Source organism: Ceratina calcarata, unplaced genomic scaffold (assembly GCF_001652005.2).
Source record: "Ceratina calcarata isolate Rehan_Ccalc_2016 unplaced genomic scaffold, ASM165200v1 scaffold168, whole genome shotgun sequence".
Classification (NCBI taxonomy): Eukaryota; Metazoa; Arthropoda; class Insecta; order Hymenoptera; family Apidae; genus Ceratina; species Ceratina calcarata.
Genome location: NW_017138136.1, coordinates 157,585 through 173,342, shown reverse-complemented (window position 1 = coordinate 173,342; position 15,758 = coordinate 157,585). Strand labels below are relative to the sequence as shown.

Genomic DNA, 15,758 nt, shown 5'->3' with positions numbered 1-15,758 from the left:
CATATATACGCAGATTTGATGTACGTACAAAGAGAAAATGATCGATAACCGTAAATAACAGTTTGCGGAAAAGTCTGTTTAGAAATTAAAATATAATTGAATTGCATTGCCGGAAATGCAAAGACTTCATTTTTTAAAATGCAATAGAAAATATGTTAATGGAACAAATTTAACAAAAAGAGACCTACAATGTTTTTTTAGCCAATAAACATCAGTCTTTGTACATTTTTACAATTATTTTATTCTGTTATATTATATACCATCATTATTTATGAAGCAATTTTTTATTAATAATCCTAATAAAATAATGCTGTAAATATATTTTATAATACTATTACATTTAAAAAAACAAGAAAGTTGGAAGTGACAAGAAGATCAATTTTCTTATACCTGATAACGAGACATAACTGATATCAATCATCTATCTAAAATCATTACTAAACGCCAGATACTTTCTGTTAACCGATTAGTTTGAAAAGCATTTTTGAACGATGGGTTCAGAAAGTTATTAAAACTTGTTACGAAGAGGATTCAGAAATATATCAATCTAAATGCAATTCGGAAGGCACCATAAATAATAAATATCTGCACTATTTACCTGAATTCGTGTATAGTCAATAAACTTCTCATGCAACCAAGAGGATTAAAGTCCAGAATAAAGTTACAGGATTAAAGTGAGCCGAAGTTTCACTAAAAATTCAATTTCCGAACGTGCGAATTATTTAATCAGAATGTTCACGAGTTAAAAATCTCTTCCTGTTAATACTTTCGATGTGGAATCCTCTTAATACTTCTTTATTACTTATTAACCCACTTATTAATGAACATTTTCGCTGGAAAAAGAACTTCGTATACGGTCGTGCTCAGACAAGACTAACATTGATTTTGCTTTAATCATTTCGTTCAAGGGTAGATTTTATAAAGGCAATCGATATATGCCACGCCCATTCTCCATTTTCCTGATTGCGTTGCATGTATCGCGAACAGTATTAATAATTAATTACAGAGACTATTAAAAAAGTAACAACAGATCATCCAATGCATTTTCACGTTCATTTAATACAAATGAATCAAATTACCAAATTTATTCAATTTATAATATCCATTTTACTATTCATTTTGATAGAACATTGAAACGTACAATCAATTGCGAAATTTGAGTTAAATAATTCTGCACCTATTCGAATTCGGCTTAAGATATTTACATTTTCATGTACCACCATTATAAAAATTTCAATTGCTCGCTGTTTAAGTATTCGTTTGAAATATTATCGCATCACGGTTCTAATCGCAAAAAGTTGTTTCCGCCTGGTCCCATTCTAGATCCTGTTTCCGTGTCATGCAGGAACTTGTTTCGTGAATACAGATTAGTTTCTTTTGCCACGCATTTGTATTCATTCGAAAAGAAGAAGCTGTGACATCCACGATCCGACAATGAAATGTACATTTTATCCGCATAAATATGCGCTTCCCGTCTTATAAGGGAGAGCGCGAAGAATTTCATGAGAAATGAGTTGCACAGTGTTTGTGAGAGACTACCTGCTCTGAATTTAAGTTTTTCATCAACTACGTGATGTGTGTTACCATCGTAATTTTTTTTCTCCTCTTGTTAGCAAAAATGAATAAAGTATTTCGATTAGCATATTGTATTGAAATTATTTAATGAATTGAACATCTTCATAATTTAACAAATCAATTAAGGAATGTAGTGAAATAATAAAATCATTACTAAACGCCAGATACTTTCTGTTAACCGATTAGTTTGAAAAGCATTTTTGAACGATGGGTTCAGAAAGTTATTAAAACTTGTTACGAAGAGGATTCAGAAATATATCAATCTAAATGCAATTCGGAAGGCACCATAAATAATAAATATCTGCACTATTTACTTGAATTCGTGTATAGTCAATAAACTTCTCATGCAACCAAGAGGATTAAAGTCCAGAATAAAGTTACAGGATTAAAGTGAGCCGAAGTTTCACTAAAAATTCAATTTCCGAACGTGCGAATTATTTAATCAGAATGTTCACGAGTTAAAAATCTCTTCCTGTTAATACTTTCGATGTGGAATCCTCTTAATACTTCTTTATTACTTATTAACCCACTTATTAATGAACATTTTCGCTGGAAAAAGAACTTCGTATACGGTCGTGCTCAGACAAGACTAACATTGATTTTGCTTTAATCATTTCGTTCAAGGGTAGATTTTATAAAGGCAATCGATATATGCCACGCCCATTCTCCATTTTCCTGATTGCGTTGCATGTATCGCGAACAGTATTAATAATTAATTACAGAGACTATTAAAAAAGTAACAACAGATCATCCAATGCATTTTCACGTTCATTTAATACAAATGAATCAAATTACCAAATTTATTCAATTTATAATATCCATTTTACTATTCATTTTGATAGAACATTGAAACGTACAATCAATTGCGAAATTTGAGTTAAATAATTCTGCACCTATTCGAATTCGGCTTAAGATATTTACATTTTCATGTACCACCATTATAAAAATTTCAATTGCTCGCTGTTTAAGTATTCGTTTGAAATATTATCGCATCACGGTTCTAATCGCAAAAAGTTGTTTCCGCCTGGTCCCATTCTAGATCCTGTTTCCGTGTCATGCAGGAACTTGTTTCGTGAATACAGATTAGTTTCTTTTGCCACGCATTTGTATTCATTCGAAAAGAAGAAGCTGTGACATCCACGATCCGACAATGAAATGTACATTTTATCCGCATAAATATGCGCTTCCCGTCTTATAAGGGAGAGCGCGAAGAATTTCATGAGAAATGAGTTGCACAGTGTTTGTGAGAGACTACCTGCTCTGAATTTAAGTTTTTCATCAACTACGTGATGTGTGTTACCATCGTAATTTTTTTTCTCCTCTTGTTAGCAAAAATGAATAAAGTATTTCGATTAGCATATTGTATTGAAATTATTTAATGAATTGAACATCTTCATAATTTAACAAATCAATTAAGGAATGTAGTGAAATAAAATCGTTACTAGTTTATTTACAACCAACGCTTTTAATAATAATATAAATACACTCACTTTCTTTTATACATTTTATCCTATTGCACGGCCATAAGATTCAAAATTGAAATTTACATCCTCTGTAATAAAAAAAGAGCTAGAATGGTACACAGCAGACATAAAAAAAAAATTGAAACACGTTGCACGTACGTTCTAATTATCTGACTGAGAGAAACGTGAAAGCGGCGCCAGCTTGTGATTAATGGGGAAGAATAACAGTAAAAATTCCATCCGCAGAAAAGTGGTCTCGCATGTTTTCACACTTACCTCTGGATCGCGGTTATTATTCGAGCAAAGCGGAGGACATAGATAAAATATTTACCTTAGATTCCACCGAGTCTCTCATATGCTTTAAAACAGACGTGATAAAAGACCATGTGCCTTATTACTCTATGTGAATTATCTAAAATCTGCTAACCGGTAGCAAAATGTTTGATACAATGCAAATAGATAGAAAATTAGGAGAAAGGAATTTAAAGAATGTAAATGTCTAAACTATATGTCAAATACATGCATAAATCGTGATTCCAAGTCAAGCAGTATGTGAAATACTAGCTATTATCGATTTCAACGTAACTGGCTTCGCATAGACCGGTTATTACCAGTTATTAAGGTAATCAAACTTGGTACATGGGTCCGAATTGCAATTTCCGGTTGTCACAAGGGTCACAAAAATATCGATAGTGCATTTTTCTTGTTTCTTCAAACTCTCGCCAACAGATAATTGTCGCAGCTTGTTGATAAATCCGAAGTATGCAATATAATCACAAAAGAAAACATTAATAGTAGTTTAGCAATTTTAACAAGATATTACTGATTAAACCGCTGCTTGCTAATTCGAATTCCATCTTCGAGGCACGATCCTCGCGAATTAATTAATCGATACATACTACTATCCTGACTAGAATTAGAACATTCCGTTTAGCCTTGTGTTAAATTGAAACTGATTTACATTTGTGGAAAACTGAAAGAACATGTATTTAGTAAAAAATTACACATACTTTTGCATATTAAAGGACATATAGTGAGATTGATGAAAATAATTTGACACGTATGAACATATTTATATTTCAGGTAAAGCTAATATCTAACAAGATTTTCTTTTATGCAATTCCGAATAAATATATATATATATAAATATAAATCTTAAATAAATAAATAACTTTTATAAATTATTATCTCCACATTAAATTCCAGATGGTCAAGGTAAAGAAATTTGAAATACTACAATACCTTATAACTAATACTATAACTCACTATTAAAAATGGTTCCTGAAGCCGTATAAATCGAAATCGAGGGCAACACCGACACCGACACAAAGCATCTGTTCAGCGATCTCTTTGAGCTCAAAAAAAGGATGCAAAGCAATGGCGACCGTCAGCCAGGATAAAAAGATGCAAGCGCAAAACGTGTGAAATAAATCGAAAATCCTCGGTACTTTGCGCATAGCCGGGTCTCGTCTTCTCTGAGGGGCTGAAAAAAAATAAAAAAGTTGGTCACCGATTGTATGTCCCAGCGATAGCTAGCAAAAGTAAATAGATAACACTTTTTAATAATGAATAAAACGGAAAACAGGGTTTAATATTCAAAATAATAAAATAATTAGAATAATAATTCGATTACATTATTTGTATCAATTATATAAAATATTTCAACATTGTATAAATTTCAAAAATCTTATGAAACTTTTCTTCGAATAGTGGAAAACATTTGAAAATTAGTTGAATTGACAGTCAAGCTTGACTAAGAAGGGAGTTTAGTGAATATGACGGTTTTGGTACGATGCCATCGGGCAATCAACGACCTCGTTAACGGACTGATCGATGACCCAAGAGCATTAATTACAAGGGTCCTGCGTCCATGAAAATATTCGACAACGAACTGGACTTTGATTTATGATTTATCCAATAAACAGTTATTTGTCATCTAGAAAGCGGCTTTCGTGATAAGTCGTACTTTTGATCGTTCTTTAGTATTATCAATTTATAAGTTACGTGTTAATCTGCTTACTTTACGCGTGCAAAAGAATTTCGTTGGGACATACTCATCTCGTTATGAAACTTCGTGTATAACGTGGCGTGATCAGGTCGTAAAACAATTTGCAATGACATGAAGAAGTCCACAGTTAATTAACTATTAAAAAAAAAAAAGATTTTAGTCGTGTCACAAACGTTCTTGTTACCAGATTTGAATATAAAATTTTCTACTCATTATTTGCAACATTCTTGTTGAAAAATACTTTGACGGAAATTGGATTTCGCGGTAACAGACGGAAAACGCCTTTAGGGGTTGACGTTGTTCGTATCTTCGTATACAAAACAAAGAAGATAGGCGTAACGGGAAGATTCATTTAAGATTAGAGAAAGGAAACCCGCGATGAGTTTTAGCGGCGTGGGGGTTAAGGGGGAATGTTGAAGAAAAAGTGGGTAACCCATTAGCGATCCTTACCGCGGCGGCTGTGGGCTATCCCACGATGCAATTACGACCGAGAGAACACGCGTTATACACGTTGCACGCGATGCGACGCTCGTAATGGAATGAGAGAACGTAATACCGAAAACGAACAAAAGGGGTTAAAGAAGCGTGTTGCCCGGCGAAGGATGAAAAAGATAAAAAAAAAATAAAAGAAAAAAAACAAGAGTGGCCGCGTATACGTACTCGCATTGTGTAAGAGAAAAAGAGAGGAACAGGTAGGACGAGATCTAGGCCGTTGGCACCAGCTTATGTGAAAGAAAGTATCGTCGGAGTTTAGGTCAGTCTTTGGAATCGACGAGAAGGGACATGCGAATCACATGGGAGCGGTGAAGCAGTCGGTTCTGGATGGTACCAGCAAGTGGTCCGCGAAGATCGCCATTACAGGTTTGTGGCCAGCTCTCCGTTGTGCCATCCGCCGGCCATCCGTATTATGCACCCCTAAATACGACGAAAACGATGATAACGTGCGGCGCTCGATTACATTGTGTCTTATCTTCCTTTTATACATATACGATACATATTATGTGTACCACGTATGTGCCTCAATGTGTTGTTATTATTATTACTATTATCTGTTACATCATGCGCTTCATTTCATGTTTCTCACACAGTCGTTACATTATATATCCTTTATACATAGCTACACTTGCCTATACCAAAATGCCTATTTACATATATGTTTCAGTGTATTGTTATCATTATCATTATTCTTTACTCATTGCTCCATTACACTTTTTATATGCGATATAAACCATACGTGTAATTTTTATATCTTCAGGGACACAGAGTGTCCCAGGATGCATGACTTTCCTATAAGGGTGAAATTCCGATCCGAAAACTCTCCTCTTCCTCTATTCGAATATCAGAGAATTTTCGATTCAAAATTTCACCCTCTTTCATGGCTGCAGAGGAAAGATATGTATTCTGGTACATCCTATGTTATGTATGTCATTTAAAATTATTATTACACATTTAATTTCATGTTTCATCTTCCATCTCTTTACCCGCATCTTCGCAGCACATACGCTAACATCACGTGATCATACATATGTATACATTTTTTGATCCTCCAGTCTGCACTATTTAATTTTGTTCGCTCGCATTCAGTACTTTGATATCTCGTTAATTTAATTTTCTCATTTCGTCTGAATCTGTCGCTCTGCCGGCTGCTGCTGTGTTGTACTGACTGTCATATACTTATCTATACATATATATTCTTTGACTGTGATATAGCGATTTGGCTGTGCCGTTTGTCGGAATGCACCCGTTCATCGCATTTCTTCTCCACGCGGAGCGGAAGCTGTACTAGAAAAGAGCTTTTCAAGAAATTTTTGTTGATAATTTTCTCCGGACCCGGAGAACTCATCAATATGCAATTTTACTTACTTGTTCTTTCGTTCGGATAGATGTAGGAGAAAATTGTTATGCATTCAAAACTATTATGCACACGAAGAAAGTATTCCGGTGTACGTAGATTACGTTGTTGTCTGTCCATACAATTGAACATTTCTATGATTGTTCGTACGAAAAATGAGCAAACAGCGCGTTGTAGAGGTAACTGTGTAAAATGGAGATGCACTATGTGAATAGAATAGACATGTTTAATATCTTAAATAAGATTTAATATAAGTGTTATTTAATGAAAGTAGCATTATGTAGGTAGGTAAATGTTGATGAAAGATTAGTTTGTAGAGATGTCGCGTATTAGCCGCGGATATAAACATCAAACACTAACAATGACCAATCTACATACATTTGAAGATGAATTGAGAAAATAGCTGTAGCTTAAAATGGCATTAAATGATATTAATTATCGATTATAATCGCAAAATTTATTCATTTCCACAGAATTCAAATATTTTACTAAAAAAGAATTCAAATAACGATATTAATAAGAAAGTATAAATATGAAATGCAAGGAAAACTATCAAGGTTCAAGCTGTTTGATAAATATTGTCAATTAAAACAGACCAATGATCCAAATATCAAAATCAAACCTCGTAAGTAGTATAAGTCAACCATAGATCGAACAGTCTCTTTATTTTTTCTATCAAGCATTATGCTTTACAATCGGGTGGCATATTTTACACAAAAAGCACACGTGTACTTAGTGACGAACGGGTGCATACCTTGTACGCATCAACATCTCTCGAAATGAACACGTAAGCCCATAAATCTTGTCAATTACTCTTGCACCATCATCGAACATCACGTACACGTGGATTCGCGTTATGTAATTGTTGGACACATACCTCACAACCATAATTTACATCCGTCTCTGGACAGAACAGATATCTTTTAGCTATCGAATATCAATCACTACCATTCGAAAAAGAAACAATACTTCGATCCGTCTAGTACATTCATTCTGTCTTCACTCTTCGTCTTTATCTTCAGACAATAAAATGTACAGTTTCTTAAATATCCTTTTTATGTTTTTATAGAATAAATAACAGAATCTTCGAAAGAGAGCGAGTGATTGAAGTTCATAGTTAAGCTTGTGGGGGCCTGTTTTTGAACCATCAGAAATATTTTCATCGCAGTTCTTAAACAATATTAATATACAAATTCCCAATGTGTTATGAATATATTATACTCTGTCATACTGTATTGATGTGATCAGAGTTGGAAACAAATTGAATCGGAACTTGAAATGATCCACCAAGATGGATTCATTGTCCGACTCGAATCGCTCGAATCACTTCTAACCCTGGCGAAGCACGTGTGGGTGGACACGCGTGGGTCAGTATCGCGGTTGTCTATCACTAGAGATACCTGTCGGTCCCCTCCGCTTCGGAGGAATTCAATCGAAAGTCCATTAAGGTCAAACAGCAACTTGTTGTGGCTCGGCTGTGTACCGAACGCTCATTGTCAAAGCTAAGCCGGCTCTGTAGATCTCGGATTCGTAAACCAAACGCCTAACCAGCACATCCCTCCACCTCTCCATACTATAGCGGATAGTGGGACGTATGTCGTGAAAGCTCGTGGTAATCTATAGCCCACCGGTTTGTTACTCGCGCGATGGCCAAAATTACAGTCTCAGTCCACTACGTTTCGAGTAAAAATGCCAATATTGTATCCATAGTCACTAACTCTCAGAAGATGTTGTATTAGATGAATTTTAAATTATTTCTTCAAAGATTACGAAGAAAAGTAGAGTTAAATTTGATGTGTACAATATTTCATGAATGTCGACAAGTTTTTATTCGATATTACGTAAAAATAAGTGAAAATGTATTAAATAGATTTAAAATATAAGTGAAAACAATTTTAGTCAAAATTCGCGAGAATTCTATTGCTGACATGCATACTATGTATAAAGAGAAAAGTAAAATTTAAAAGTTCCGAATGAATTTGCGGGACTTGTAATTGTGTAACGTCTCTGAAGAGTGGAAAAAATCATCTCTAACTAAGAACGAGTTCGCCATTTGCGCAATTTCTGATTTTCACGCGAAGTGAGTTTAAAATAAATTGAACTAAAGTTCATTGAAAATGTACTATATACATATAGTACATATATATATTATAAGTACATAGTTTAAAATATATCTATATGATAATTTCATTCAACAGAATTAAATATATCGTATCACTATCTGCATAATTCATGAAGGGATTCGCTTAAACTTCACAATCATAGAAATAAAAATTTTTTCTCCCTTATCTAAAGTTCACGTGATTGCCCCTGAAAATAGTAACTGGTGGAATAAACTCTGCGAGATAATCAATCTTGTTTGAAGCAATAGGTCAACTAGTGGTAGCAAAAACTAACTATGAAGTAAGAGAATTATTTTCTTTGTATTGTAAATCTGTTAAAGGATATAGAATTTACGGAAACTTCTTTTGTTATAAAAATGACGTCTCGATATTTTAATATGGTTTCTCTCATACTCGTACAGAAATAACAACAGAATTATTGCCTACTGTTGAAAAACTTGCTGCAGTACGGATTAGCTTTATAAAAATCCATCCACTAATATACATCTTCCTCTCACGAATTTCCGTTTCAATAAAGAGTTTCGTGAATTTCACGAACGAAACTTTCGAAAACGACTAAAATATACTTGGCGGTAAGCCACAGTCGCAACGCAACAAGTTTTCTTATGCCCCTCTGACAAGCAGAGGATTTGAATAAACTCGACGTTAATTCCATTCCGAGAAAAAGATTAACAGGTGGTTCTATGATTTTCAAGAGTTAATAAATAACTATAGATCATTGCGATCGTGCATTGAATTCTATTAGATCAAACTCAAAATTGCATATTACATTCAAATATCCAATTGGAATCTATGATTTTCAAGAGTTAATAAATAACTATAGATCATTGCGATCGTGCATTGAATTCTATTAGATCAAACTCGAAATTGCATATTACATTCAAATATCCAATTGGAAAGTTGTATAAAAACTCAGTTGTTCAACATTTAGGGATTGAAGTCAGGAATTCAAAAAATTCATCTTCTCTTTTTATTATTTATTGTATGATTTTTACACTAACAATAAGCATCATGCTAACTTTTCACAGTTTCCATACCATCACATTTTCATACTTGTCATTCGATATCCATTTGATTAATCTTCATATACAATTATAAACTTATTCGCAATCACATCAGTCAAAATCAAAAAGCTTTTTAGGTCTGAAAAATCTAAAATTGATGATACTTCTTTTAAAAACGATCTTCCGTCAAAGAGATCTGTAACATCTTCAGTTTATATATATATGTATAAGAGATATTTGACATACAATCTTTTTCTATATGGAATAACCAATTTTACTAAAAAAGTGAATCGCCTCATCAATTTTGGATTAGGCCACGTTATACCACGCAGACATCCGTTTAGTTATAATTACCTATACAGCGACTGCTCATACTGCTTACGCAGCTCCTTCAGTGAAAGAAAGCACGTAACCGTTTAGAGATTTGAAACTTTAGAAAAATTACAGAGAAAGAGAAAGAGAGAGAGAGTGAGAGAGAGAGAGAGAGAGAGAGAGAGAGAGAAGCGAGCAATTGCCTTCGTAACGAAGTATCCGAAAGTATGGAAAACGCTTGAAGCTTTCACGACAATTGCTAACTAAGAATCGTTTAGTCGATATAGTCCTTGAAATAGGAATCAGGACGTTTTTCGCCTGGCTCCTTTTATCCACTTTGTATCGCTTGTTTGGGCTGTATCGCCGCCGCTGCTGGATGACTATAATGATTTCACGAAATTCGACAAGCTCCATCTCGAGACAGTCCTTCATACCGCGTCCTTCGGTAGCCTCTTTAAGGTATGCGTTGACCACCGACCAGGAGTTCAAGGAACTTGATGACGATGATGATACTCGACGAACGTCGAAACGATTAAAAATTGGTACGAGAGGTTGTCGAAGGACGATCCATGGTTGACACGGACCATTGTCTTCTTTTCAGCACAACGTTTACAGTCGACCCGGACACGCACATAGACAGCCTCGAGCAGGCCGAACAGCAAGTCCTTGAGGGTACCAGCAAGTGGTCCTGCAAGATCGCCATCACAGGTGACACGATACTCTGATACCTCTTAGACAATTAAAGAAAAACGACCGTTTACTAACACATCCACTGAAACAGACCGTGCCGTGAACGGCACGGTAATCCAATGATATTATTATATTATTGGCGTGTAAAATGTGACACACAAGACACATGCGCTTTTTGATACACGGGAATTAAACGGTGTTGGATGCTGGCCGTAAGCTGAGATCTAGGAGTTGAATAATTGACATGGCTGTTTGGTAATTCTTTTTTCAATTCCTACTTCTACACGTTTCTTTACTATTTTTCTATGAATATCTAATTTTTTAAATTACCAAACATATTTATTTTATCCATATTTCTCCTTAATGAAAATTTTTCATTTTATATTTAAGTCTGTATAAACAATATCTTACAGAAGATTCGATTTTATTATATATTTTCAAGATATAGAACAGTTTCCGCAACTTTAACAGTATCATAGGAAATTCATTAATCTTCTTGTTATGAATTATCAACTACGAAATAATAATAGTGAAAATTTCTTAATTCCGTATATCGTATCTTTTATACAAAATTTTGTCTCAAGATTTTTTTTAATTTATCCTTCTGCTATACTTTTTATAAACGATTACCAAACTCCAACGTCAAAATGACGCCGTAAGCTCTCAGTCAGCGATCATTCAGCACATTAACTTTTTCAATAAGGCACAAACTCACATTTCGGAGTTAATCCAATGTCTTTCTGAGCACGATTTTCGATCGGATCAGACGCAAAACTGTTTTTCAACGTGAAGTAATCATACAGCTGCATTGTTATAGAGTTGAGGCTCTGCATTTGGGAGGGAGTTCGTGAAACTAACCGTCCGGGTCGAAGCAATTTGTAGCCACAAGAAGTTTCACGATCGATGAGACATCCGCATCGATATTGGTAGCATAATTCCGCGCCGATAACTTTAGACACTTCGCGATCGTTTTCCCCCCTGTCTCTCTGTTACGAACTTGTTCCTATTTTATGAACTAATCGTGACGTAAATAGATACAATAGAACAGGAATTTTCAGAAGTATAATAAAACAAGAATTGTGCTTTAAGCTTTTCTAGAGAAATGACATAAAGTATTAAATTGATTGACAGAAACTAAAGGAAATATATGAAATTCCAACGTTGAAAAAATACAGAAATTGAAGTTTCCGCTTTCAACATATTCGACAAAGACTGAAAAACCACCACAATCGATATAGATAACGGTGTGATCTGCGTTTGAACGTTTCAATTATTTTTTCATAGGTATAAAAGAGATGCGGAAACAACAAATTGGTTTTATTTTTTTGAAAGTTTCAACGAACCTACAGAAGTCAGTTTTTATGAAATATAAAAACCAGAAACAATGGCACTCAAAGCGTCGAATTGTCAATAGCGGTGATCTCAGAAAAGGAAAATAAGCAGCATAATAATTCTTCAACATAAAATAATAACAATAAATTTCGATCAGATTCGGTAAGAAATGAATTTCTGTTCGAAATATTTTATAAAAGTATGAAAGGAAAAATAATGTAATATTTATCTACATCGGTATACAGAAAATATTATAGTGAAAAGAAAAATGAAGTCATTACGGTGCATAAAGAACAGAGGTTGTTAGAGAAACATAACAATTATGAAATTTTGTAGTATGATCTGGAGAGACAGTACAATTATTTCCTTTATGTTTTAAGAAAAGAAACATAAAAGGGGAAAAAATGCATTGTAAAATTGAACGTCAATGTTAATATCATTATACCAGTTTAATGAGTCATGGGAAAGTCCTTTGTACATAGGAGACAAGCGAGAGCAAAGAAAGCAATCGTACATCAAATAGAGATGGTCATAAAAGAGGTACGGAAATATCGAACAGCAATAACGTTGAGAAGTATTTAAAAAAATCCTGAAATGAGAAGAAATTTATTATGAAATTGTCGAGACTCATCTCAAGTTTCATGGGTGCTAAAACCGTAATGACGTTCGCATATTAAATAAATGTTAAGCGTCAAAACAAAACTTCTGAAAATTACAATTTCACAAAAGCAGGTTCTTCTAATCATAGTATAAATCAATAAGCAGCAGCCATCCAATATCATCGGACCATCGAATATCAACCAGTCTCAGCTATTATATTACGGAGCAACGCCTTGCTATTTAAGGTTTCTATCCTAACTGTTCAATAGAACGAAAATGGAACACAGTAGTAGGGAAACAATCAAAGGTAGCAAACAAGGAAGAAAGGGTTGCGCAAAATTCAAGAACGAAGTGAGAGAGAGTGAGAGGGTTAGAAAAGAGAGAGCGGGTGTGGTTGGAATGCCTGAGTTCGCTACGAAACGATCGATAGTTCAATGTACAGTGAAGTACAGCGGGTGCGAGGCACACGTGTGGTCCTCGCGGAGCCGATTCACCTGTGTACGTTTCATCCCTATCTCCAGCTACTCGTGCTTCAACGACCGATCCCCTGGAAATGCATTTCTCCCTTCAATCTCGCCCAAAACTCATACCTATTTAATTGAACGTTTGTCATTTGAGTTGACATAAAACAATCTAGTAGTTGACATAAGATAGTAATAAGAAAGTATTGAATGTATTCCTTATATCATCAAGTTTTAGCTATCTCGAATTACACTAATAATTTTATTTATGAACAATCAGTACCTATAAATTACAAAAATTAGGGCTAACCATGTTATATTGACATTTGAAAATATTAATCCAATAATCTAAATTTTCTCATTCATCAAATTGATTTTGGACCAAGTCTTCCGAGCGCGTTGGTTTGAAAGCCATTAAATGCAACTGTTATACCACAAGGAGGAACATGTACGAAGATATATAGTAGACGCGTCCATTATCTGTTCCGCACTGGAGGATTTCGATGTTAGCTTTTGTTCGTGAGATTGACGATCTCGCAATGCGAATAAAGCATTTCCTGTAACAAAACAGCCATGCTCGCTGGAATCCCGGAAGATTTCAACCTACACCTCGAACGACACGCGCGACAGGAGCTAAAGTAACAATGGAATAGCAATGGAACGGAATATTCCGAAAAAATTCGATTTTCTCGCGCATTCTTTCCGCGAGAAGCTGGGGGAAGTCTTATATGTAGTATGTACGTTGATGTATCTGCTAAACGCGCAAATTGACGAAGATCCGCGTCAAACTTCTTGCACAACACGTCGTGTAGCAGAATTGCTTCTGATCCAACTTACCACCGAACCTACTGACAAACGAGAACAATAACTGGAACTCAATTTTTATTCGATGTCGTACGAAAAATTTAATATTTAGGTGTCTAAAATATGTGTACTACAGACAGCCTAACTTGTCGTGATGTTAAACGTTAGACCTCATACTTACGCACTGTTTCACCGAAAAATCAAATCTCCAAAGAACACGGAAATGAAGAAACTCAGAAGAGAGAAGAAAAAAATTGTCGAAGAAGGGAAAGAAACCAAAGTGTATAGAAAAATTAGGAAAGATAAGCAAGGTATCTCAGGCCATGAAAGGTGACCAGAGAGGGTCTGGACGACACGAAAAACCCGACTGTTGAAAACTCCTAAGTCTGACCACTAAGTGTATCGAGCGAAAAGTAGTAGAATAATAAAGTCATAAAATAGGAAGTTGAGAAGAAGTAAAGAAGAGAAAATAGAAGGTAACGTGGCAAAAACGAGTCATCACAGCGTTTCTAAAGAATCAGAGGATCTTAAAATAAAGGATTTTGCAAAAATCTTAATATAATTTGATTTAAAGAGATGTTGTTACGAGGGAGAACCGTGCCAAGGGCCCGACGGTTGACCGAGTCAGACGACTCAGTCGGGTGTAGTTAGGGAAAGACAAAGACGTACAGGCGGCCCTAATCTAACACTGTGTGTTAGCCTCGGTAGCTGTAGGACATGGACGACTAGGAAGGGTCAGTCCCCTTTAGCCACTTATGTTTAAAGGTTGTCGGATTGGCAGGTCAACTTCGTTGATACGTCTCGAGCGGCTAAGACGTATCGCTTGCGAGATACTCCGGTTATCAGCTAATGTGGAATCAGGGTTTAAATGAATATTGAAATGAATTTAAGAGTTTCAACTCACAGTCTTATATTCTCTAAGGTACTCGATACAATATTCTTTATAGTTGGTCAACTCTTACTCGAAGAGAATTCCTACTCCGATTTACGCAGCGAAGTCGCGGGGAAAATCTAAGTTCAAACTCACACGAGTATTCTCAGCGGGGTGAGACAGCGTTTCCACGTTCTGAGACTCTCAGTTCAGACTAATCCGAAGGGCTGTGGTCTAGCGCCCTTTTATACCTAAATGAGGCCCTTTGCCGGGGTGGGGATGACCATATTTGGGCATTTTCTAGAAGGGTCCACGCTAGACTCGCCCCGTGAGTCACCCACGCAAGGGATGCGTACGTGACCGGCAGCGAAAGATCTGGAAACGCGCAGGGCCGTATACATATACAGGGCTGTATACGTAACAGAGACAATCAAAGATTGACAGATCCATTCTTGAACGCAATTAAGAATTCTTATTAATTAAAAATGTGTGCTAAAAGGGGAAATAGAACGGAAAATTAACTTAGAACTGACTGTAGATAACACTTGACTAAATGACATAGTCGACAACATGTTTCTAATGCGGGAATCGTGTTTGTATTCTCACGATTGATGTATCTTGGAATACGTATTGATAGGACCACCAGTAGGACTACCTATAGGT

At 35.3% G+C, this 15,758-nt stretch overlaps 1 protein-coding gene and 1 long non-coding RNA gene across 4 annotated transcripts in view; both read left to right on the top strand.

The window, feature by feature from the left end:
* The window catches only part of unc-13 (protein unc13 homolog), a 176,140-nt gene that overhangs the window by 132,712 nt on the left and 27,670 nt on the right, over window positions 1-15,758 (top strand). For all 3 annotated transcript variants that reach the window (XM_026810690.1, XM_026810691.1, XM_026810692.1), the window contains one exon: window positions 5,801-5,907. In XM_026810690.1, coding sequence (XP_026666491.1) covers window positions 5,801-5,907 — 107 coding nt within the window. The remainder of the gene's footprint in view (window positions 1-5,800; window positions 5,908-15,758) is intronic.
* LOC113463830 (uncharacterized) overlaps window positions 15,170-15,758 on the top strand; it is a 2,446-nt gene continuing 1,857 nt past the window's right edge. The window contains exon 1 of the long non-coding RNA XR_003388658.1: window positions 15,170-15,756. This is a non-coding gene — a long non-coding RNA (uncharacterized LOC113463830). The remainder of the gene's footprint in view (window positions 15,757-15,758) is intronic.